The sequence below is a fragment of the Frankliniella occidentalis genome, unplaced genomic scaffold, assembly GCF_000697945.3.
Source record: "Frankliniella occidentalis isolate FOCC.00 unplaced genomic scaffold, Focc_3.1 Scaffold65, whole genome shotgun sequence".
NCBI classification, from domain to species: Eukaryota; Metazoa; Arthropoda; class Insecta; order Thysanoptera; family Thripidae; genus Frankliniella; species Frankliniella occidentalis.
Genome location: NW_026267195.1, coordinates 482,744 through 508,373, shown reverse-complemented (window position 1 = coordinate 508,373; position 25,630 = coordinate 482,744). Strand labels below are relative to the sequence as shown.

The 25,630-nt window shown below is 51.0% G+C and overlaps 2 protein-coding genes across 17 annotated transcripts in view; one reads left to right on the top strand and one right to left on the bottom strand.

The window, feature by feature from the left end:
* Nucleotides 1-22,354, top strand: part of LOC113208782 (trichohyalin-like) — an 84,981-nt gene extending 62,627 nt beyond the window's left edge. For 2 of the 16 annotated variants that reach the window (XM_052268174.1, XM_026425949.2), the window contains exons 2-18: nt 1,378-1,527; nt 1,614-1,710; nt 5,503-5,636; nt 7,554-7,847; nt 9,600-9,767; nt 10,285-10,452; nt 11,310-11,609; nt 11,859-12,515; nt 12,637-15,354; nt 16,132-16,389; nt 16,511-16,728; nt 16,819-16,909; nt 17,664-17,858; nt 17,956-18,761; nt 18,844-18,991; nt 19,091-19,261; nt 19,364-22,354. In XM_052268174.1, the coding sequence (XP_052124134.1) occupies nt 1,447-1,527; nt 1,614-1,710; nt 5,503-5,636; nt 7,554-7,847; nt 9,600-9,767; nt 10,285-10,452; nt 11,310-11,609; nt 11,859-12,515; nt 12,637-15,354; nt 16,132-16,389; nt 16,511-16,728; nt 16,819-16,909; nt 17,664-17,858; nt 17,956-18,761; nt 18,844-18,991; nt 19,091-19,261; nt 19,364-19,432 (6,573 nt within the window). In that variant the 5' untranslated portion in view covers nt 1,378-1,446 and the 3' untranslated portion in view covers nt 19,433-22,354. Of the gene's footprint in view, nt 1-845; nt 888-1,377; nt 1,528-1,613; nt 1,711-1,795; nt 2,849-2,938; nt 4,920-5,502; nt 5,637-7,553; nt 7,848-9,599; nt 9,768-10,284; nt 10,453-11,309; nt 11,610-11,858; nt 12,516-12,636; nt 15,355-16,131; nt 16,390-16,510; nt 16,729-16,818; nt 16,910-17,063; nt 17,859-17,955; nt 18,762-18,843; nt 18,992-19,090; nt 19,262-19,363 lie in introns of those variants that run through there. The other 14 variants (XM_052268167.1, XM_052268169.1, XM_052268166.1 and 11 more) reach the window with 14 other exon arrangements.
* LOC113208785 (uncharacterized) lies at nt 22,352-23,263 on the bottom strand. The gene is made up of 2 exons (XM_026425960.2): nt 23,128-23,263; nt 22,352-23,024 (listed from the first exon to the last, which is right to left on the bottom strand). The coding sequence occupies exons 1-2, from the start codon at nt 23,140-23,142 to the stop codon at nt 22,638-22,640; spliced, it is 402 nt and encodes a 133-aa protein (XP_026281745.1). The 5' UTR covers nt 23,143-23,263; the 3' UTR covers nt 22,352-22,637.
* Between the last annotated feature and the right edge of the window lie 2,367 nt (nt 23,264-25,630).

The window sequence follows — 25,630 nt, the reverse complement described above, 5'->3', positions numbered from 1 at the left end:
GGGCGCGATAGTGATCACCCTCCCCCGCCCACCCCGCCCTCCCCTCCCTTCGCCCTGCCCGCCCCGCCGCACCTCTTCTGTACGACTGGAGCGAGGCGGGGTACAGATCAACAGGGCGAGCGCCCGCGGGGTAGGCAGAGCCGCGGCGCGCCCGCGCTCGACGGGACGGTATCCGCCGGGCGGTCCGTGAGCCGAGCTAGCGGACACGACGGCTTGGAGCGTGTCGGCGCCTTTTTACTGGGCCCGCTGTCTTCTTTGGCGTCGTGTGAAGGAATGCGGCTTGTCTGGGGAGGCGATTTATGGGGGGCCGGCCCTTTCTAGTCTCGCCGCCCGCCCGGCGCCGCGCAGGGCCATCCGGCACGTCCCCCTCCAGGAGAACAAGAAGAGCGAACGAGTCATTGATTTAAATTTGCTTTTTTGCTGTCGTTTTCGTGGTCGATGTGACCCGGGTCATTATGTCTGCTGGCGCGTTTCTTTAGCCCGGCGGGCGCCACGCCGCTGTGGTATGTGGAGCGGGCCAAGAGGGCCTCCGGGACCGGGGCGGGGCGGGCGGGGGGAGGGCGCTAGGGTGGCGTATTGCGGGTGCGGCCGTCCATTGGGGAGAGCGGGAGGAGGGGAGAGAGAGAGAGGCGTGCTTACGGCGCGTGACGCAGAGGCCTCGCCGGGGATTGGCGTGGTCACGGATAGCCTCTCATCAGCCCCTCCGCTCCCTACTCGGGGCGGCCGTCAAGGACCCGGCTCTGATATTTAATGACCAAACCGTATCCTTTTTACTCGGCGCTGTCGTCGGTAGGTGAGAGGGCGAGGCCGGACAGACTCTGTTTTAAAGGTCCGTTGTGTTTCAGGCGCATGCGCAGTTTGTCAAGGAGCTCAGGGAGAACTCTGACGTAGGTACACCCTTCGCTCTGCACTGCACGGTGCGCTGCGGGCTGCGCGCTGCCTTAGTAATGACATGCTTTGGTCCGAGACAAACGTTTTCGCAGCACGCGTAGAGCTCAGCAGCAGAGCAACCTACCGGGAGCCAATAGGACAGTAATTGCATAGTGCGGCAGTGCGGCCTATGGGGAGCGCCCGGTGTGCGGTGCGCCTAGACAGCTATCTGTCACGTCAGTCGAGACAGTGCACCCTGCGGACTGCATGCCGCAGCAATGCCTTGCATGACAACATTTTCTACTTTCAAACATAATGCGAGGAAACTCTTTAGATCAGTGGAAGTCGAGTACAGTCCGCGTAGTTACTTTTTTCTTACCTCTCCTGGTTTTGAACCGAGTTATAGTTTTTATGTGTCTTCGACATCAGTGGCGTTCTTGTTTGCTGCGGGTCAAACAAGTGAATTCCTGCGAGACTAACCGTTCGCTTTATGTTCCTTTGTTACAGAAACAAGCCTTGTTGGTGCGGCAGTTGGAAGAAGAGCTTAGGTTACGCACGAGAGGGCCTTCGGTAGAGATGCAACAGCAGATGGAAATCCTATTTCAAGAAAACGATCATCTTACTCGTGAACTTTCCATAATGAGAGAGACTGTAAAGGTAGGTTTGGCGGGTTGTGTGCCCTTAGGGAAGGGGGAACAAATCGTGATGTTGAGATCGTCTATAGCATGCTTTTCTCTTCACAGGAATTAGAAATTCGTGTCGAAACACAAAAACAGACGCTAGCTGCAAGAGATGAATCAATAAAGAAGTTGTTGGAGATGCTCCAAAACAAAGGTGTCGGTGAGTTCAGTCTTATATTGTGGGCGGCTCTTAACAATTGGCATCTGGGCATACCTAAGCTTCGGGTGTAGCAATCATCGCTAGTCAAAGACAACCGCGCGCTAAATTTGGCAAAATAAAAAATATTTTAAGGAGTTAGTAAACGTAACTTTTTGCTTATCACCGTTTTCCGTTTTTGTTGATGATAAATGATTTTTTTTCTATCTATGCTTTCTTTTTATTGGTGTTTCGATCGCGTCGGAATCTTTGACTTGCGATTAAATTAATCTTTGTATTTATTTACTGACTTATTGATTTGTGTTCAATGCATAGGGTGCAACACGCGGGAGCATAATGTAAAACATTATTAGAATCTGTCAAAGCTGTATGTGATAATTTATTATCAGGTTAACAATTGATATGGAACCGAATATTTTTCATCCTAATCAGTTTTATCTGCTCTTTTTTTGCGAGCAGTTTGTGTTCAATAAGGATAAAATTAAGGCATCCTGCCATAGCATACCACCGATCTTTACGCCATAATAAACATATCATAAATTATTAAAATGACGCTTGTGGCAGAGCTGTGATATAATTTTGCTAAATGTTAATTTTATTTTTTGGAAAATTTTGGGAAGAAGGTATGTACCGTATTTTGCCTTCTGTGATTGTGAAGTGCCTGGATGTATGATATGACAATTATCGGTCAAGTTTTATAATGTGCACATATCAAGAGGCTTAACGCATTAATTCGTCTATATACTATAATAAACCACAATGAGTGGGTAGTCTATTCGTAAAATCAATTGATATATTTACTAGTTGCAAGTGCTAACGGCCCTTAGTTTCCTTTGTCGCTAACACCTTTTTAACAGCTGTCTCGGTCGATGTGCCGAAACAAGTCGACAGTCGACGTAAGTTGTGTGCAGAAATGAGTCTATCATCTGAGAAACTTATTCTCATTGAGTTATTCGTATTCGGCATGTTTAAAGACCTTTGCTATGCTGTCAAAGTGGCTATCCTGTTTTTAATGTTAGATCGGCAGCTTTGAGTGAGTACTGTGAAAACAGGTATGAATGGACGATCATGTGGTTCTGTTCTAGGCAAGGATGAGGAGAGGATCATGTTGCAGCAAATGCAGGCCATGGCGCAGAAGCAGGTGCTGCTCTTTTTCAGCTCGTTCGCACATTCCTATTTCCCATTCCTTTCCATCTTCACAAAATTGTCGTGCCGCTCTATTTGTAGTTGAAACACGTTCTTTATTCGTACATTTCTCATGCTGGAAATGTGTTTGGAATATCCTTTGCTTTATCTAGTAGTTTGGTTTTTTTTATTGTAGTGATATAAATGTGTGTGATGAAGTATTAAGGAAGCCTTCCGGCACGATAATTTTGGTGTGCGCCTCTCCTTTCCTTAGATTGTTAAATATGCCAAGGAATGCCCGTAACTTGCACAGAAAATGCAGCAAGTTCTGGCGTGATACTTCCTATCTATTCCATTAGTAGCCATTTGTATTTGTTCCTGTATTCGGATCCGTGTCGGTCTGTGTTTCATGTTGATGTGATGTACTGCCTTGAAAGCTGTAAAATGATTTTGTTTGAAATCTCTTTCAACGCACCGTTGCAAATAGTTCGTGCAGAAGCCATCTTACAAACTGCCTCTATTGCGGACTAAAACTTAAACTGGCATTTTGAACATTCGTGAGGCTATGTACGTTGGATGTACCGGTATAAATCTACCAATAAGCTCTATCAGTGGCTGTTGTGTTCATTTGTGATGGTGTGGATTCGTTCGTAGATGTTTTTCCTTTTCAAAACGATGCTTTGTGTTCATTTGTTTCTCTTTGCATTTCTGAGTTGCTCTATGTAGTACACTTCTGTGTGCTACAGCTCTTGTCTCAGTGTAGCTTCTCTGATTGAATTCGCGTCCACTCACGCGTTCACATCATGACACAAGCACCATCATGTAATTAAGGTGTATGAGTAATGTCAGATTCTTGTTACCTATGGAGTGTGGGTTAAGTGCAGTAGACATTGTTTTTAAGGGTGGGAATCGATTCATGTCCAAATGTCACAATGTAACACATTTTTGCTAAATCCAGCTGCCGTTACATTTAACAACATGGCTAAGCAAATTTAGCGTCTAATGAGCATGCGCGAATCATTACCTGACAACTATATTGCATAAGTAGAGAAATCAAAATCAATTTTATTGACCATGACATGCCAAAGCTATGTATCAAGACATACAACACCGTGTACGTTCAGTTGTTATCTTCATGAAAAATATTGTTTTGTTAAATGATGCATGGTCCATTCATTGATTTTACTTAAATTTAGTTTTTCACATTATTTGATTCGCCAGCATTTCACCGGATTCAGTTAAAACACAATCACACCCACTCGGTTTGGTGTTTTTTCGATTTTGTTTTAAACAACGAGATTGGACCCTTATTCGTATACTGATTTAAAGCCAATTGCACTGTATATTATCGGAACATTAGATGCACGCTTCGCTCGTAAGAACGATGCAGTTAACAGAGGCGGCCACACTGCAGTCGGTGCTTTTGAAGCTCGTCTTATCTTTGTTAACATACACGAAACTCGTTCATTGTATTACGTTATACTGTATCAGGTGCAGGGTCAAAAATAATTTTCAATTTTAGTGAGAAAGAATAGGCGAGCTTCGCGTAGATTTGCTTGACCTGCGCGGTTGTCCACATGCTCGCTACGCGTTCTCGCGTTCTGCCCGTGCGAGATATAGCATGCGCCGCAAATGGCTCGGGTTTCCAATTTAATATAGCACAACCACAGGTAAGACGGGACCGTTTTCCGGCTTGCTTGTTAAATGTGTCTGAGTAATAGTCGAGAAACAACGCGCCTCTCGTTAAATTTAATATAGAAGTATCTAAACTCATAATGTAAGTTAAGTCACACCTGACGATGAGTGTAGGTCGGATGCAGATCAGAGCCAATCCGATCAGCTGGAGGTATGGGCGGTGGGAGCTGCCCAGGTACAAATCGTTTCCAGTTTCAATTATTTGGATCGTTTTTTACGCTTGCTCCTATCTGACATAATCTATTTTATACATTCCAGGTTTTTTCTATACCAGACCGTGGATTGAAACACAGTCCACAGAATTGTTAAGATATTGAGCAAGACGAAAACGGTCATACCTAGATTCTAGCTGGCGGTCGTTCGTCAGCGTGTGATGGGGGTGCCCTGCCCAGGTACCGACCCTCGATGCAACTCATTAGTTTAAAAGGCTTAGGCTCACGTCGTGAGGTGCCTCGTATTAGAGTGTAAATATACATAACACTGCCCTACCTACCGTTAAATCACAGGTTATTAATTATCTGCAAAATGTCTGCAGTGTGGAATGCAAATTTTGTTCATCTCAGAAGCAAAGGGCTGAAAATTTATTGATGAAACATGATTGAAACACCAAACCTTAGTGTGCGCAATATTTTACAGGACTGTACTTAAATATCACATTTACCAGATGGGGTGCACGACATTATTGACAGCTGGAATACAGGGTTGCCTACACTCCAGTATCGTGGTTTCGGTTAGATGAGCAATTAGGATTGTAGTTTTTCCTGCATATTTCACACCGATCGTTCACGACCTTAGCGAACGAATGATTCAGAGACACACGACACACCTCTAAGGGAATTTTTGGTTCGATTAACAATTGAAATTTTTTGTCAGAGCCGACGGATTTGCTACATTCTTTCTACTTTTCTCTATCACAACCTTAATATTTTTTGTTTGTTTTTGTTTCACTTTGTTGTGTTTGGAATGTGTTCGTAGGTGGTAAAATGGTAGACGAAGGTGAGGGGGCGTTAGAGGTCCTGCAGGCTCGACTCCTGGAAAGTGAGTCCGTGGCCCGGCACTTTGAGAGTCTGGTCCAGGAGCGAGACCACCAGCTCAATCAGTCTAACCGAGTGAGTAGCAGGGGAGTGACAGCGTGTCCCTCAAGTCTAGCACGACGAAGCATTGAGGTGCTAGACTTGCGGACGCGTCAGCATTACTAACTTGCTGCGCGCGCACCTGTGGAGCCATACGCGTTACAGGTCATTACGACCAGACTCATATAACTTCTGAGATACAGTCAAAGACTGATCTGAATCAGAGCGTATTATTTCGGATTTATAAAAGGCTCCACAGCGCTTACCTTTTCCGGCCTTTTTATTATTTGGATCCACAATCGCTATAAATATATGCAAAATGTTTAAGCGAGTGATTTTTTTCCGATTGTGGAATACTTAAGCGGAAAGGTCGCGATGCGTATGCGTGGCAATTTACTAACCAGTGATTCAAAGACTGCACAATTTTTCTGGTTATCGATTTATCAATATTCAGGTTACTTTAAATCGCACTACGGATTCCCCCGAAAATACACCTGCCGGAAATTTTGCAGTCTTAAAAACTTCTCCCTTCATTCGAGCATTGAGCAGGTGGGCCGATCTGAACATCGAGATCAACGTGGCTCGTTTGGATGTGTAGGACTCTGTCTAGTTCAAAGCACTTTTGCTCAATAGTTTTGAAACCAGGTAGCGGGTATCGAGCTGCCCCTGTCTGTGCTATCTAAAGCCCCATTGTGAAAGAGTTAAATCGTGCCAAAAACAACTTGCTAATATTTTGACATATTAGTTACTGCCGGCGATGTGCATCGGCAAAACATTTTAATAAATTAATGAACGTCACCAATATTTACCCTCTACTGCTTGCTTCTTTTCGTTCCACATTTCCAACCACAACTGCTAAATTTTCTTCTTTTTCCGTGATTTTGTGAAGCACTCTGAGAATGTTCAAGGGTATTTTGCTATGTACCACTCGTATTAAATGCTTGTAATTCACTCGAAGTTATGCTTCTTCTTGTAAAGTACTTTTTATTTTTTCGTGCGGTTTAATTTAAAATGCCTCTTTGTGTTTATTTTTTTTCTATCGGCATGCGTTCTTGAATATTGCCTGTACGGACCCACCTTTTTGTGGACAGTGTCTTAATGAAATAATACATATCCAGGATGCTTCTTAGATTTAATATTTTATCCTTTCAATGCAATTGACGGCTCAGCGGTAGAGGGTATTGCTCCCTTTTCATGTACAAACTATACACTTTGGAATATTTGTGCACCCCGTTTTCATAATTAAAAAGGAGAAATCTTGCAAAGATATTAAATCCCTTATTCTTGCATCAAATTTATGCAGTTCACTTGAGAAAACGTGCATCACGTTAAGCGCCACTCCTTTCTTGAGCACAGGCAGGCTTACCGATGGCATGAAAATGTTTCATCGCGCAGTTCTACATATATTTGATAAAAATAAAAAGAGAAAATGTAAGTTCAGTATTCCGGGCACTAAATTCTTTAAAGCGACACCACCCGCCCTCCTGGTTTCATGCCGTCAAGATAAGTTTTTTTGTCATTTTTTCGGTGAATTACATTCACTACCCACGAAATCTCAAAGCATTCATTCCGATTCATTCATAAGGGGCAATATGTTATCGTGCAAGAATCAAATAGTAACGTTCCCCCATTTGAAGAGGTTATCGTATATACTCCAGTAATATGATGAAGTGACTCAAACTGTGTTGGGTTCCAGGGCCCGCGACCACATTTAACATCCAAGTGGCTAATCTTGTTTTCCAAATCTCAAACTTTGTACTTCCTAACCTTTACGTTCTCTGAACCCACATTGCGTGGGTATGGGTTAATTGAACTCGAGACCCAAATAAAGATCGTATTTAATGGCCAGGACAGGTGGCCTGCTGTGCCACGGTGTCGGTCGCGGGCTGCCTGGGGCTCCACAGGCTGAGCCGTCTGGGCCGCGCCTAACCAGCCTCGTTTGTCGCCCTTCAGGAGCTTAAGGCTACAAACGAAGCCCTGAGGGCCCTCCAGCTGCAGCTAGAGAAGGCATACCACACGCAGCCCTCATCCGCCCCGCCCAACAGTACCCTGACCGCCATCCTGGAGACCAAGGACGCTAGGATAGCCACGCTGGAGAAGGAGGTTGCCCTCGTGGAGCAGGAGCTGGACAGGATCCGCGAGTGCGGCGTGCTTGGTCCAGCGCGGGCAGTCCTCCTCGCCTCCCCCACGCTTGACCTCGATTACGCCTCTAACTATCCCAAAATCGAACTAAACTTTAAGCGACAAGTAAGTGCGTCGCCTTGGTGTCTGCTACTAACACTTGGTCAAAGGCCTTCCCTCCTCCTCCTCCTCCTCCTTCCCTCGCGTTACACTCACGCGTTGCCTCTCCGCTGGCGTTCGTTCGTTACTCGAATCCGTGAGTCGCGCGAATCCCAAAGAACACGCTTACCCAGTCTCCGAGACGTCACATTATACTGGACAACCAAGCGACGAGTTTTTACGCCAAAGTCTGTACCTATACGCCGGTCTTGTGACGTCCCTGTGACAATGTGGGGTGTTGCTTGGAAGCGATTCGCGCGAAGGCTCGGGTTTGAAACCTTACGAAACGCAAACCTCTCGATCCCATCCCTCCTCGCTAACTCCCCCTATCCCCGCTGTGCTACTGTTTGTACCCTGCACTGGGCAGAGCGGGCCTACCCCTCTCTTAGGACGGTGTTTGTGTTTGTCTGTAAGGCAGGGGACGTAGTGGGTACGGAATGATCGCCATAGTCGTTTGTACTCGGGCCAGTAGCCGACAATGCACCTTCTCCACTCGCCATGGCGGACCGTGTGTAATGTCACGCTCCACACAGATCGACTCTTATGTTGGCAGTGCTGGTCAACGCTACTAGAGCAAACATTTAGAGTGGTTGGAAAGGTCTGCAAGGCTTTTGACGTGTCTACTGCTTTCCCCTGTCTTCTCTTCTTCTGCATCTGTCGCTGACGGGGGATCCCCGCGCTTAACCCCCCTTTTCGCCCCCTCTTGTCTCTCTTTCCTCTCCCTCCTTCTCTTCAGTTTACCACCTGCAACACATTCAGTGTCGCTGTCTCTGTTCACCTGTTTCAGCATGGCTATTCTTCCAGCATGTTTTCCTTAGGCAGGCAACATTTCTCTATGATGGTGGGTGTGACGCGTCGAGGAACCCGAGCCATTGCGATCTTTTTTATTTTCTCTTTTTCGTTCCGTTTTCCTTTCTATCTGGGGAGCGGGCAGAGCGCGAAACGCGTACACTTTGCTTGACTTGCATGCTTCTTCTCTGTGTGTGGTCCCGTCTTGCATGGAGTGTTGCGTACGAACGATTTTGCACAATGGCGATGTGAAAACATTTGACACGCCTTGAATATCTCTAGTGCCGACCGGTTCCTGTGGTGTGTCTGTGTGGCTTTGTCTCTCTATCTCTCTCTCTTTGCTTCCTCCCGCATGCTGTGTGGTTGTAGTGGTTGTGCTTCCCTTGTGTAGACTCGAGAGATCGGATGTATTTGATGTAAAACTTCCTATCCCTAATCCTTTATTGCTTTCTAGAAAGTGTATTATTTGATTGTATTCGGTCTTGCTGATAAATGAAGTAAAAATATCTGTTTATCGAATGAATCGACTCCAGGCAAGGAAATGATTGGCCTCGCGCAGGGACGCCGCATAACCACTTTAGCAGGTTGCCCCAATTTCTTTGATAATCTTCTTTTCTTTAACTCGATTTCCTCCCAACCGTCGCTTCTCGAATCTGGTTTGGCACATCGGGAAGAAAATGTGCCAGTTGGCAACTGGGGCGACCAGATACTGGCATTGGAGCGAACCTCGCGAAGGCGAATCGTTTTGTTGCCATCCTCTAAGTGTGGTCTGAGATCCTGGAACGCGAATTTTAAATCAGAGAGAAGTGGGTGCTCTCATCATGTCGAACTACAAATCAGCCGCCCCATTATTCTCCCGTGGATCTCGGAGCCACCAATGTCACCGACGGAGTCTGACCCCGATCCTTGTTTTTTTGCTGCGCCACACAGCTCGAGGACTTCCGTTCAGAGATCCAGAGGCGGGACCAGGAGATCTTGGCCATGTCGGCCAAAATGAAGACTCTGGAGGAGCAGCACCAGGACTACCAGAGGCACATCGCTGTGCTCAAGGAGTCGTTGTGCGCCAAGGAGGAGCACTACAACATGCTCCAGGCTGACGTAAGTATATGTGACCATGCTACGCGAAAAGTCCCCACCCCTCCCCCCTGACACCCTCCGCCCAGCCCCGCCCACACCTGTGCACTCTTCCGCGGGTCCTAGGCCAGCTTGCCTACCGTACAGCATCGCGGAGCGGCGGGCGGGCTGCCTGTAGGGGCTGCTGCCTGAGCGCACGCCTGCCTGCCTGGCTTTGCCTGGTCGCAGCATTCGCGCTGAAATCGATACGCGCGGTCCCCTCCGGTCCCCTCCAGTCCCCTCCGCACGGCAGCACCGCCCTATGGCCCGCGTGTCTGCAGCCGGCGTGTCTGCTGCTGTCCGTTACGCCCCTCTCCGACCCCCCCCCCCCCCTCGTCTCTCTCTCCCCCTCTCCAACCCCCTATTATTTCTGTTGGCATGCACTTCATAGTTGCTATACGCCAGAGAACTAACCGCCCGCCCTACAAAGCAGGGGCACGGAATGAATTAGAATAACGGAAATTGTGTGAAGAAATAAATATTTGTGCGTGATCGGATCCAGGTGGAGGAGCTGCGGCAGCGGCTGGAGGAGAAAAACAGACACATCGAGAAGAAGACGTCGACGGCGTTGCAGGCCACACAGGACCGCAACCGCATGAACAACGAGCTGACCGAGATGCGGGACCACATGGACATCAAGGACCGCAAGATCAACGTGCTGCAGCGAAAGGTAAAGTGTCCCCGGGGGAACGGACGGGACGGTCCGGCTCCGGCGGAGATTGCCGGCCCGGCCAGTAGTTTTACAGTGAGACACCTCTCCCGGCGCAAGGCGCCGCCAGGCCCTCCTGGGGCATAAATCCTCCCTGCTCGTGTGCGACCCCTCGCTCGGGTTAACCCTTTCCAATTGGCTGGGCAAACGGGCCAGCGCGCGCGCGCGGGGTAGAGACGAGAATGGTATTCCCTTGCACATATGCTGTCGCTCGCGCTCGCCCTGCGCCGCAGTGTGCGTGTACCAGGCAGAGATTAAAATAATTTGCAATTCAATGGTATTCAGTCGACCACGTCGCTAAGTCGTACGTTTTCTGGTGGAGTCCCATGTCGACAGCTGGCCGATTCAAACCCTTTTCATATGTTTCACATTCACCCCTGTAAATTTTGTATGACTGTTTACTTTTATGATGACGTAGTATAGGATTCGCTTCTATTGTTACTCGTTTTTATTATTTTATAATTTGTTCAGTCTTTTGTTTTCTGTTTGTTTTGTTATTGTTTATTTTGTTTTCTTGTATTACTCTTTTGTCTATTATTTTGCTGTTGAATTTTGAACGCCCGTCTTCTACGACATCAATTTGCACCCGCCACTGTGTAGAAAGTTGCAAAGTGTAGAGTCTTATTGGGTCGGCGCCGTAGCGGCGACGCGTAGAGCATCGGGTCGACGGAGAGAAAGGTACGCTGGCTGCTTTATTATTGTTTTGTTTTAAATTTTCATTTTATTTATTAGCTTATTTTAATTATTATTTGCCCAACCCTCTGCATTGCTTTTCCCGCCTCTCCCTGTGCTGACCTCCCCCCGTTGACGCGTTGCAGATCGAGAACCTGGAGGACCTGCTGAAGGAGAAGGACAACCAGGTGGACATGGCGCGCGCGCGCCTGTCGGCCATGCAGGCGCACCACTGCTCGTCCGAGGGCGCGCTCTCCTCGCTCGAGGAGGCCATCGGCGACAAGGAGAAGCAGATGAACCAGCTGCGCGAGCAGCGTGATCGCGCCGAGCAGGAGAAGCAGGAGGAGCGCGAGCTGCACGAGCGCGAGATCGCCGAGTACAAGATGAAGCTGCACGCCCTGGAGAGCGAGGTGGAGAAGCTGCAGGCGCGCCTGGACCGAGCGCAGGTAGGCTGTCATAATACAGGACGTACCGTCACCCGTTAGGGGTTACCTAGTGAGAAACGTCATGTCAAAACGATATCTGACCAATATTGATAATCGATGTCGGAAAATTGTCCATTTTCGTGCCGAATCAATCAGGAAATGGCACTGAAATTGACACATTTTTGATATCGTTTCGATGTCAGTTCGATATCGCGTCGATTTCGATTTCTCACTGGGTACAGACGTGGAACTGATCTCTGACCTCCTCAGGTGGAAAAGGACCGGCTCGAGACGCGACTGGAGTGCTCGCAGTCGGAGCTGGGCAAGTCCAAGGCGGAGCTGGACAAGGCGGCCAGCGAGGTGGGCCGCAGCGGCGCCGACTGGGAGGCGGCCAAGCAGCGGCTCGCGCGCCTGGAGATGGAGAACGAGCGCCTGCGCCACGACCTGGAGCGCTCGCAGACCACGTTCGGCCGCAGCACGCTGACCACGAGCCAGGAGCTGGACCGCTGCCAGGAGCGCGCCGACAAGGCCAGCACGGAGCTGCGCCGCGCGCAGGCCGAGCTGCGCGTCACCATGGCCGACACGGAGCGGGCGCGCGCCGAGGCCGCCTCGCTCCAGGACAAGCTGGAGAAGTCGCAGGGCGAGGTCTACCGGCTCAAGGCGCGCCTGGAGAACGCGCAGGGCGAGCGCGAGTCGCTGCGCGAGGAGTACGAGCGCATGCAGTCGTCCGTCAGCCGGCTGCACGCCGAGCGCGACAAGGCCGTCGCCGACCTGGACAAGGCGCGCGAGGAGCTGGAGCGGACGCAGGCCACCCTCGGCAAGGCGCAGCTCCAGCAGGAGAAGCTGCAGAACCTGCTGGACAAGTCGCAGACGGAGGTGGACAAGCTGCAGGAGCGCATGGACAAGACCACCGGCGAGCTCCGACGGGTAAGTGTGCCGAGCACTGATGCGTGTAGTCAACTTGTTCAGATATCAATCTAGCAGAAATACAGTGCTTGTTGAACCCTAGGAAATTGGCTGTAACTCCGTGTTTGTTTATTGTTTGCAGCTCCAGCTGGAGAAGGAGAAGCAGGCCTACGACTTCGAGAGCATGGAGTCGCAGCTGGACAAGGCTCTCGGCCAAGCCACGCGGTTGCAGAAGGAGCGTGAGACGGTGCAGCTGGACGCCGACCGGCTCCGCGACAAGTACGACAAGGTCCAGGGGCTCACGGCGCGGCTGCAGAAGGAGCGCGACTCCTTCCAGGAGGAGCTCGTCAAGCTCCAGGGCCAGGTGGCCACCCAGGCGGGCAAAGCGCAACGCGACCGCGAGGCGCTGCTGGCAGAGCTGGACGCGCTCAAGGACCGCCTGGACAAGGCGCAGGTGGTGCGGGACGACGCGCTGGCTGAGCTGGACCTCGTCAAGGACAAGCTGGACAAGGCGCAGCTCGTGGCGCAGAAGGCGCTGGAGGACAAGGACACCTCGTCCAAGGAGATGGAGCGCCTTCTCGAGAAGTACGACCGGTACCAGGGAGAGGTGTACCGCATCCAGAACAAGCTGGACGCGACCGAGGCCGAGAAGGACCGGCTCGAGATGGAGGTGGAGAAGGCCACCCTGCTCTCCGCCAAGACGCGCGACGAGTGCCGCAAGCTGCAGGAGGAGCTGGCGCGCGTGCAGGAGGCGTACGACCGCGCCGCGCTGCAGCTGGGCCGCACGCGCGAGAACGAGGACAAGCACAAGGAGGACATGGACCGGCTGTCCGTCGACCTGGACATGATGCGCGAGCGCTACGAGAAGTCCCAGATCGAGGCGCGGCGTCTCCAGGCCGAGCGGGAGAAGATGCAGGGCGACCTGGAGAGGGCTGCCTTCGAGATCGAGCGCGCGCACGCGCAGACCACCAAGACGCAGGCGAGCTACGAGAAGGCCCAGGAGGAGGTGGCGCGGCTCCAGGTCGAGGTGGAGAAGCTCCACGACAAGCTGGACAAGGCGGCCGTCGAGGCGCGCAAGGCGCAGTCGGACCTGGAGCGCTTCCGCGGCGAGGCCGACACGATGCGCGAGGAGGCGGAGCGCTACGCCATGCACGCGCGCGGCCACGAGCGCGCCAAGGAGGACCACGACCGCGTGCGCATGGAGGCCGACATGCTCCGCGACCGCCTGGAGAAGGTGGGCCTGGAGCTGGAGCGGGCGCGCAAGGCGGAGCAGGAGGTGCTGCGGCTGCGCCAGGAGCTGGAGCGCGCCGAGGGCACGCGCTCCAAGTTCCAGTACGAGCAGGAGCGCTGGTCCAGCGAGTCGGACAAGCTGCGCGAGGAGCTGGAGCTGGCGCTGCGCGCCCGCCAGGAGCTCGAGGTGCGCGCGCACGAGCTGGGGCTCGAGGTGGAGCGGGCGCGCGCGGACGCGGCCAAGGCGGTGGGCGGCCGCGACAAGTACGAGTCGGAGCTCGAGCGGCTGCACATCGAGTGCGAGAAGGTGCGGGACAGGCACGAGAAGCTGCAGCTGCGCGCCGAGGTGCTGGAGCAGGAGAACGAGCGCCTGCACCACGAGCTGGCGCAAATGGAGCGCGGCGTGGCGGACCGCAGCGGCGCCGAGGTGCAGCGGGTCGTGGACCGCCTCGAGAAGGTGCAACAGGACAACGAGCGCCTCCGGATGGAGCTGACGCAAATGCAGCAGAGCGGCGGCGCGGACCTGGCCAAGGCGCAGCAAGAGGTGCAGCGCCTCCGCCTCGAGGTGCAGCAGCAGCAGCAGGCCAGCGCCGCGGACCTCAACAAGGCCCGCGAGGAGGTGCAGCGCCTGCGCATGGAGCTCCAGCAGCAGGAGCGCGCGCAGCAGCAGGGCCAGGCGTCGGGCGCGGACCTCGCCAAGACCCAGCAAGAGGTGCAGCGGCTCACGCGCGAGCTGGAAAAGTCTCAGCTCCACCTGGGCAAGTACCAGGAGAACAACGAGGCCGCCCGCATCGAGTTCGAGCGCATGGCGACCGAGCTGGACCGCATGCAGGCCAAGCTGGAGCAGGCGCAGGCGGAGGCGGCGCGCGCCAAGGAACTGGAGAAGGACCGCGAGGTGCTCAAGCAGGAGGTGAACCAGGTGATGAAGGCCATGGAGCAGATGCAGGGCGACCAGGTGCGGTCGCGCCAGGACGGGGCCGAGGTCCAGCGCCTGCAGCAGGAGCTCAACAAGGCGGGCGAGGACAAGAAGGCGATGGCCCTCATGATGGACAAGCGGGAGAAGGCGGTGGCGCAGCTGGAGAAGGTGGTGCAGAAACTAGAGGCCGACACCAAACAGCTGCAGACGGAGCGCGACCAGCTTGTGCTGCAGTTGGAGAAGTCCCAGGACATGCTGATGAACTTCCAGCAGGAGCTGACGGCCAGCGAAGAGGCGCTGAACCGCGAACGGCAGGAGGCCAACCGGCTGCGGGCGGAGCTGAAGAGGATGTCGCAGGACACGGAACGCGGCACCCGGGACGTGCTCGAGGCGCGGGACAAGGAGATCCAGCGGCTGCAGGCGCAGCTGCAGCAGATGGAACAGACCCGCGGGCAGCTGGAGCAGGAGAGGGGCCGCGCCGCCAAGGCAGAGAAGGCCGTGGCCGACTTGCAGCGACAGGTGCAGCAGATGCAGAGGCAGCTGCAGGAGGCGGCGGCCGGTGGCGGCGCAGCCAACGCCAGCGCCATGGAGGACATCCAGCGTCTGCTGGCCGAGCTCGACAAGGCCCACGCGGACCTCAAGATCGCCACTACCGAGTCGGACCGTTACAAAGCGCAGCTCGAGATGCTTGTCACCGAGCTGGAGAAGAGCCAGGTCAGTCGGAGGACACGGTGCCTGGGAAACTCGAGTGTCACTTCAGCTTTCTTCGCTTTTGACAGTCAAATGTCCTGCACGTTCTTCACACATTTTGTTATCATTTGTATATCTTGAATAATGGTTCTTTTTATTATTTTGTTAACGCTTGTATTTATTTCCACACTTTTTTGAATTTTTCATCACAACCTGTCTGTTTATGATTTATCGATACATTAAGTACTTGCTGTACAGATTATAATCGTCTCCGTTAAATTCTTTTATCATTTTGTTAATGTCTCTGATTGTCGACTTGTGACTCTGCCTTTGCAAATGTTATGTACCATAGTTATCATACTGCATTCATTTTAGTAGTGTCCGTAGGAAGAGCTGAATAACTCAGCACTTCTATATTTCGGTTACGAGAGCTTTGCCGTAGGTTGCGCCTAAGGCCGTCGCATGCAATGCGGGGAGGATCGTGGGGTTTTCTTTTCTCACCACAGCCTTTGAGCGCCCACGATGTGGGCCACCGGCTCCACGCGGGTGCTTGGCGGGTTGGCCTATCCAGCGCACTGCAGGCGCTAACATGACGAAGTTTTGTTAAGCCGCCTAAACTAGTTCGCACTTTGCTCTTCTGGCATGGCTTACATACTCTGTCGGCGACGATGAGACGAAATCCGAAAGGAGCCAAACATTTCCCCGCATCGCTTTGCCTGGGTAGCGTCGTCTCGTTGATCCTGGGTTGCGGGGCACCTTGAGTGGCGCGGAGGGAGACCTAACGCGCTTGTCGTGTTGCAGCTGGACCTGCACGAGGCCAAGCAGAAGATGGCGAGCGGGGCGGGGCGCGAGAGCGAGGAGACCGCCAACCTCAAGAAGCAGCTGCAGGAGCAGAAGAAGCAGCTGGAGGAGCAGCGGCGGCGGCTGGACGAGTTCCGCAAGGGCGCGGACCAGCGCGCCCGCCAGCTGGAGGAGCGCGAGCGCGCCCTGGCCGACATGGAGGACAAGCTCAAGAAGCGGCGCGAGAAGATCGACCAGATGGAGCAAGCCCTGCAGAAGGTAGGCGCTTGAAGTTGAGCCCGGTTGAGCCGCTCCGCACGCCGGCGAGCGTTCGTGGTGCCTACTCGCTCTTCGCACGGCGTGTCGTTTCTGACATCCGTCCTCTCTTTCTCTCCCGCAGCAGGGGGCGGCGGGTGCGGGGGCTGCCGCGGGCGCCGCCGAGCAGCAGAAGAAGGTCCAGGAGCTGCAGCAGCAGCTGCAGGAGCAACAGAAGCAGCTGGCGGCCAGCAAAGAGGAGTCCCAGCGCTCTGCCGTCGAGATGGAGCGCCTTCTCCAGCTCGTGCAGATGAGCCAGGAGGAACAGAACAACAAAGACAAGCAGATCCACGACCTCCACGAGTAAGTGTACCTCTCCGAAGTAGTCTGTCTCTCTAGGCGGCTCTTGGTTCAATTGTATTAGCCAAACTCATTCGCTTGTCTTGTTTTCAGAGCATTAAAGGCTGCCCAGGCCAAGCTTCGAGCTGGCGCCAGCGGGCCAGCAACTGCGGCTGTTTCGGCCGCGACGAAGCTGCAAGAGGAGGTTTGTGCCGTGCAGTGGTCGGACACTGTTTGTGATTTATCATGTTTACTAACTGTCTTCTCTTTTTCTCACTTTCCCTCTTCCCATTTCCTCCTTTACTCTTTTATTTTGTTCCTTTGCTTTGCTTTCTACTCCTCATCTTGCAACCACTCAGGCTGGCGGCTTCTTCAAGAGCCTTTTCTAATTAACTTTGATGTTCTCTTTAAACTTTTCTGGACTGCTAAAGCCGTGGCAGACGCTAACAAGAATGATGTTTATTACTTGATTAGAAACAAAAATGACTTTCAAATATTAATTTGAGTGTCTGGGTGGATCGAAATTACGTGGAATGGCTTTACTTTGTCGTGCTAAATTGACTTTGGCGGGTGCGGGCGTGCATGAGTGTGTGTGTGCGTGCGAGTACAACTGCCTACTTTGCATATCGAAGACAATTTGTTAAAATTCTAAAATAATGTGTTCAAAGAACTTGTTTCCCACAACGCTTACGACTGTAAAGAGTTAAAATTAGCTAATTTTTTGATATGTGTACATAACGTGGAAACAAGTCAAATTTATCTTAGCCAATCGCTTGTTCTGTTCTCTTCGTTGTAAACTATGATATATTTTATCTTTCCCTTGACGATTGTTCGTAGCTTGTCAACTTTTATTTTTTTACCTTCCCTACTTCCGTTTTATTTTTTAGTTTTATGATTTGTATTTTATTTTTTTACGTTTGTTGTTGGGCCCCGTCCTGTCCCGCCCCTTGACATGTTAGATGGCACTTGCCGTTGACGGTGAGGTACTGACGTCCGCCCTGGACAGCCTCCTCGTGGACTCGGACATGGAGCCGACCTTGCTAGAGGTACCTGGCCTGAGGCCCGCGCTGGAGAGAGCGCTGGAGAGGGCGCGCGAACGGCGGAACCTCGCTCTGGAGGGCGAGCGGGACCAGGGCGCAGCATTGAGGGAAGAGGTAGGACAATTCCCCAATTATCGACATGATGTGTTGCTGCCACTGTCATCGCATCCACTTTATTTGCTAACTTGCCCAAACTGTTGTCATTTTCCAGGCCGAAGAAATGGCACGCCTAGTTGCTCGGGAGGCCGAGATGGTGGCGGAGGTGATGGAACTGCGGAGTCGCCTGCAAAAGACGGAAGAAACTGAGGCCGAGACCAGGAAGAGGGCGGTGGCTGAGGCGGAGAGGTCTCGGCGAGACGCCAGGGAGGCCGAACTCGAGGCAGAGGTAATGGAGCTGCGAGGCCGCTTGCAGGAGAGGGACCAGGCCGACGCCGAGGCCGCGAGCCGATTGCAGCAGGACAAGGAGTCATCGGAGGCCGAGACCAAGATGCGGGAGGCGGAGCTGCAGTCCAAAGTCCAGGAGCTGGAGGTTCGGCTGCAGGCGGACGCCAACCCCACCCAGCAGGACGTGCCCGAGGGGGAGGCCGTGCGGTGGGCTGAGCGCGAGGCCGAGCTTCTGGAGCATCTGCGGGAGGCCGAGGGCGAGGCCGCGCGCCGGGCGGCCCGCCAGGCCGAGCTGGAGGCCGAGGTGGTGGAGCTGGAGCACGCGCTGCGCAGCTCCACGGACCGCGAGGCCTCGGAGCTGGAGGAGCTGGCCGCCGCGCTCACGCACCGCGACGAGCGCATCGAGGAGCTGCAGGAGGCGCTGCGGGAGAGCGTCCGCATCACGGCCAACGAGGAGACGCGCCGCAAGCAGATCATGGAGACCGTGGCCAAGCTGGAGCAGCGCCTGCTGTCCCTGCAGACGGCCTACGCCATCCGCTGCCCGACCTGCCGGCCGCTGCTGCAGCGCGTGCAGGAGCTGGAGCGGCAGGCGGCCGAGTGGCGCCGCCACCTGGCGGAGCTCAGCCACATGAAGTGAGTGTCGAGCGCGATGGGCTGCCTCCCCCTCCGGGAGAAACTGGTCACCGAGACTAAACGTCCTTTTGTTGATGTCCAGGCAGGAGGCGCTGGAGGCCACCATCTCGGAGAAGGACGCCCACCTCGCCTTGCTCGAGGTGTCGGGACTGCGTACCGCCAAGCAGGCCGACGAGGCCGAGAGGCTGAAGGCCGACAGGAGCCGGCTGATGGAGAGGCTGAAGATAGTGGTGAGTCCTTCTAGCATTACTAGTTCTCTGCGCATGCAATTATTTTTCTCTCTGTGACATTATATCACGGCTATAACCTGTGTGTGACTTTGGGTTCAGAACGAAGAGAGCGTCAAGCTGTCACTAGAACCGTGCGACTACGTTCACGACGGCTCCGTCGGTGACGTCCTCTCGCGAACGACGGCGTTGTCGCTCGACACAGATCACCCCAACGGTGTCGAATACTCTTCTCCTGTGAAAGTGAACGGTTGCGCCAAGATCAACGGCCAGGTACGAAATTAAGTCATCTATTGCCAGAAAACAGGCACGAACTACATCGTGTACGAAAAGAGTTTTAGTCCTAGCCCTAATTGTCACATGGGTTTCTTTTAGATGTCCCCCGACAGCACCGAATCTCCTGACATCTCGACGACGTCATCACCAGACGGCCAGGACAAATAAACCATCTCGCGCATCTAGCATGCAGAGCGAGCCCACGTTCCATGAGGGTCGCCCCAAGTCCTTCTTATTTATTTTTAGTTTGAGAGTTGACCAATCTGCAAGCACCACCAAAGTGATTATTTAAAGAGGTATTAAATTTAGCGCGGCTCGGTAAAGGTGTCTAGCTGCCAAAACAATTTACCACTGTGTGTATGTACGGTTTGTTGTGGAGGGTGCATTTATATTACAAAATATGTTTTGAATCAAAACGCACATTGTAATATTTTGAGGGCAAATTTTTGTACATATATTTGTGAAGTAACTGAGTTAATTGTTATTTTTGCGTGTCACGGCGAGGGTGGTTGCCGCACCCTCGGCCGGAGAACTGCGTATCGCAATTTTTAAGTCTTAGGTAGCAAATACATCGCTGGATGTTTGTTATTGATATTTTGGTTAGTGTACGGGGACGCTGAACGCAATACTCATGTGCCACGATTTTCCACGAGTCAAGACAATTTGTCGCCCACTGTGTTGCGAGCACAGCAGTGCCGCAGCCCACGGCCCGCACAGGGAAGGCCACTCGAGAGGCACCGGCCAACCGACAATAAGCGACACGTCTTCCGCCAGCATTAAATCTCGTGTTGTTTTTAATGTTGTTAAGTTTTCTTTCCGTTTCTTTTTTCTCTGTTCCGCTTCGGTAGACAAACCGATGAGACTTACTGACTCTCTTGTTCTCTTCTTAATCGCGCGCTGTGCCTGGTGTTGTCCGCGCCCCGCGCTAGCGCCGCCGGATCAGGCCCTGCTCGACTCGGCACATCACATCTGCAGGATACATTTCCGCCAGCTTGTGCTGGAAGTGAGCACTCCCATACAAAAGTAATGCAGCAAAAAGAAAGTCTACAATTTAGACCACAAGTACTGGCACAAGCAGAGCATTGTTAGAGAGCAACTCCAATTTTCAGTCACATGTCATGTTAACAAGTATTACTGGTGTAATTGTGCCTTTCAGGTATTTCATGTTAATGGAAAAGAAATTTGTTAAATGTAGGTGCAAACCACATTCCTCTTACAGCTAGATTAGGTAATACAAATTTTAGTAATATTGTCAATTTTGGATGATTGAGGTAGGTCTTTCGTTGATCCCAACGCGAGCATGAAGGAGGAGTCTGTCCTCTTTTCTACTCCAGGGTGTGTGTGTGTGAGTATGAGGATGGGTAAGGTTGGTGGCTTTTTGAAGATATGTATATTGGGGCATTTGAAGTACTTAATGGAGGGAGATGCTTTGTAACGAATTAAGCAGTACTGCACTTGGAGGCCACCAAGTACATCATTCTTGGCATGTATCATGTGTAATAATGTAGTCATAAGAGATGTGTGCTTGTATTGTCACTTTTCGAGCTTAATGTTGAGGAACTGTGTCGTTTAGACCTATTGGAGTTACGTACGATAATGGTATTTATGTTGACCGATGTGTACAGACTAGTATATATTGTTGTTAAAAATATTTGTTTTAAACATATCTCATTTTGTTGTCCACCATACATCATCATCTTATAGTCATCAGATGACAGACCGAAGTATGATATGGACGTATTTCTGGTTCTGGCTCTGTGTTTATAGTTATACTGAGGATTTATATTTTAAAACACATACATTTTAAGGTATCAGAACAATAATGTTAGATGTCGTTTCCCTCGCAAATGTTTGAGATTTGTGGCCTGATGTACAGTATTTTCGTAGGTTTGTTCGACCTGTTCTAGTTCACTCTTTGATGCACTCGAGGAATATTTGCTGTAGTATTCTTAAGCAGATGTTGGGTTTGTGGATATAGTGACATTTGGTTTGATATCTTACCTACGTGCTTACCATGAAACTAAAAATCAAAATCTGTCTCCATTCTGGTTGATCTATGTCTGTTGAAATGTGCTCTTCAATGACTTGTCTTTTAATACTTGATAATCTTCAAAATTATGCCCTATGCTTTGTGGATGCTGAATTTCTCTTTTCTTGTGGCAGCCAACTTGTTCAAGTATTGCATGAACATATATCTATGCAACAAAAGTCTCAATTCTACCTTTTCCGTAGCTTTTCTTCTTTCACTCTTTCCTGAACTGCGCATTGTTGTAGACTTGTGTGGTGGCTTATAGTTAAGTATAACTGTGACTCAGTGACTGTCAGTACAAATTCTTCAAAGAATTCAGACTTTGGGGCTTGAATTTTTAATTCAGTACAAAATCATCTGCATCGTTAAACAAATTTGTGTTAGTCTAATAAATAAAAGTATTTGATGAAACGCGGTCTCTTTCTCAGTATTTTGAAATTAAATTTGCTATTGAGGATGACTCATTCTTTCTCATTCCGGTCATTTAATATTTTTAAAAGTGTATCAGTGTACAAAAAAGTCAAGTGCAACATTGTCATTTCTGTTTGTACTCAGCCCCACCTTATTTGACTTGTGCATGGAATCATGTAATAGTTAGAGGCAATTTATTTTTACTTTTTTCAAGAAAAGAAATAGAAAGTTCTCATCTGGCACCTACTATGATTCATCTTACATATCTTGCGATTGTCCTTTTTTTTCTGTGATATGCATTTGGGGTCACTACTGTTGTAGTGTCTTATAGTATTTTCGTCTGTTGTATAAAATCTAATTGGACTTAATGTCACAACAGGGAAGTAGCTTATTTCTTTTGCTGTGGTATACTAAGCAACACATCTACAATAGGTTTTTTTAGTAATAGTTAGCAATGCTTGTATGCTGTGGGTGTTGATATTTAGGTAACAAAGTCTGTTTTTGTTTCCTGATTTGTGCCGAGGTGTGTCTGACAGCAAATGTATTGACCAATAATTATGGCATGAAATTAAACTGTAATAGTGCAACATACAAAATAATACCATGTTGTGAAATCGTCTGATACCATAAATAAAGAACATGTTGAATTAGTTATCCTCCCTTTATTTCTTTCCACAATTAAAAAATAAGTTTTCACAGAAAACAGCTCTTTACTATAACAGTAACTCAACAACTCAACATAAAAGATTTCAAAGTATCAATGAAATTCATGAAATGCATTTAGTTGTGTACACATTGTGAGCAATGAAAACACTAACAAACAAACCGTCAGCGATAACTAACTGGAAGTGCGAAATGAGAGCAATTTCACAAATTCGACATTAATTTCGAAATGTTTGCAGTGGATTGGGTACGGGAAAACGTCCGTCACACTTAGCGCCAGTGCCCATGACCATATCCTCCGTATCCCCCATACCCGTGATGGTGGTGTACATGATGTCCGTACCCACCGTATCCACCATACCCCCCGTATCCTCCGTATCCTCCGTATCCTCCGTATCCTCCGTATCCACCATAGCCTCCATAGCCGCGTCCCATCCTTCCGTATCCTCCGTATCCTGCGTAGCCTCCGTATCCTCCATATCCTCCGTACCCTCCTCCGTATCCGCCGTAGCCGTAGTGCTCCGATCCCCCGAGGATCTCGTCGGCCGACTCAGACCTGACGGGCTCTTGTCCGCGGCCGGGAGGCGCGGGGTCCTGGATGGACTTCCCCGCCGCCGTCGACACCATCAGCGCCGCGGCCAGCACCACCAGAAGTGGCTGCAAAATGGGGGAAATTATCATTAGTATTTTTTTGGTCCTCCCCCTCTATGTCATCGAATTGTCGTCGGAATTGTCAGAAATGAACACTGTTGGTACTCACCGAAATGAATGACATCCTTGCTAGCTGTTGTTGCGTTCAGGCCCCTCTGTCCACTGATGAGCAGGGTTGACCCGGGGTTGGCTTATATACTCGGATTCGTTGGCGCACTTTTGGCGCCCCGCCTCGGACCGTCTTCTTCCTCTTCCCCTCCCGCGCGTCTGTTCCGGCGAGGTAAATAAGAGCCTAATTTAGGCCGGGCCGGACCGGGCCGCGTACGTCATACTGTGTAGGTCATTGGTTCATGGAGCGGCGTTGTGGCCGGGGACCGAGCGTTACTGTTGGAGGGAGGAGTGTCCACAAAAAAGAGGAGTAACAGGTTTCTGGACGCAACTGGAGCTATATGGGTGAGCTCAGACAATTGTCCGGATTTAACGATATTTAAGCCACATTGTTTGGCCGCCGCCTTATGGCCTTGAGATCTTGTTTTATGGTCAGGCGGGGCCTAAGAGGGTACTCACCCAGCCGGGCCAGGCACCACCAGGTATCAGACCGAAAAGGGTGACAAGCAAGTTGACCAGGCGCGGTATAAAGGGGGGCGGGGCGATCGTCCCTCCCCCATTGACTCTTGTGATCCGCCTAAAAGGTAGGTAATTTTTGCCACAAACCCCTGTAAGAAGGCAACCCATGGTACACCCCCCCCCCCCAGCCGGACCTTATACCGCACCTGAAGTTGATATTGTTCGGGGGCAGATACGGATGGGGGCCAAACTGCTACATCTGCTAGCAAACGGCCCAGGAACATAGCGTGCGTGGTGTGGGTTGCCTTCATACAGGGGAGTAGGGAGTGGTAAGACGGATTAGAAAGCAAAATGCTTCGTATCGAGCAGTACCAACGCACCACACACCATTCTGCTAATCTTAGTGTGTAGTAGTTTGCCAGAACTAAAAGTGTGCCAGTTGTTGGTGTAGAACTAAAAAGTTCTACAGTTAGAACTGGCGAGCTAAAGAGTTCTACGGTAACAACTGGCAAACTTTTAGTTCCACAGTTTAAACTGGCAAACTACTAAGTACACACTAAGATTAGCAGAGCATCGTAATTAATCTAAACTGCAGGCAGGGTCCCCAGAGCTACGACAAAAAGGCTCGAACACCCTGCCGGCTTTCCGAGGAGAAAAATTGGGTGATTCAGCGCTGAATTGTTGTGGTCATGGTGCCAATCACCCCTATTCCACAGAATGACGCAGTCAGGCCGTGAAGGCCTAGCCTCACCAAGTAGGCAACACAGCAGCAGACAGGGGCGAGTGACGCTGGTCTCTCAGAAACGAGCGACGTGACCCGTCCACCGCAAAACGTCTTGTTCTGACGTCACACATAAAATTGAAAGGACTATCATCACGATCGCCCAGGTCACAGAACCCAGACGCACTAATTTTCAGGAGACGTCGAAAAATAAAACTAAGACGTCGTAGTTGTAACTCAACATGAGTTAGTTCCGGAGATTGCCCCAAAACAAGCATAACATTCAAATTTTTTAGAGGGTCGAAATAGAACACACTCAAATACGAACACGCATTTACTCGCTCATGTCGATAGCTTATGACAGAATAAAAGGGTTTTGTTCAAAGAAATTAAAAGAAAAGTTTTTAAAAACACCCCTGTTTGTAACTACCCGATTTTAGCTACAGCCAACAGTGCCCGAGTCAGCTTAAACTGAACCGTCTATAGACGAATTCATTACTTCTGCCAATGCTAGAATATCAACCAGAAGTACACAGCGCTAAGAACTGAAGCGAAAACGAAAGATGCCAATGCCTCTTCGAAGCTCTCACCTTGTCCAAGCCCTCGGAGGGACAGGGGGCCTCGGGGGCCCGATTCAGGAAAGCATTGCCTACCCTCCAGGCGTTTTCAGCGACAATCATCGACCCACGCCTAGATTGACACGGCGTCACTTCTTAGCTTTAGAAAGGATTTATAAGCATCGGGTCAAAAGGAGCTTAAACCCAAAGTCCGCGTCACGGCAGACGCCTTAGAGAGAAGCCGTGGCCTACCTCGCAGGCGTAAGCGACAACTCGTGTCGCGGCGACAAGTAGTAGTGGACACGTCTCTGTTCATGGACACAAAAATGTGGTCACAAATGGGGCAACATACGATGTCCGACGCCACCAGCCACACGCCCCTTTTGCAGTTAAACAGTTGTACCTACAGTCGACATGACCTCATGCAGCTTCATCCGAACCAAAATTGTCGGCTCTAAGATCAAATCCCGGGCAGGGCAAATTTTTCTTTGCCGCTTTTCGTCTCCCGTTAGGCAGAACCGAGATCAGACCTCAGCCCCGGAGGAGCAAGCTGGTAGCCGAGCGTGTTACAGCGTGATCGTAGGCAGCTCGTGGGAATGGTCGGTGGTTCGAATCCCGTTCGAGATAATTTTTCGTGCTCTGCTGGCCAAGTGTATTCCTGGCGCCTTTCACAGCTGAGATCTGGATGCCGCCGAAAGTTGTGCTTTGTATCATTCCGTCGTAGCCAAATCGGTAGCGTCCGGGCCCGGTATGAACTTGGTCGCTGG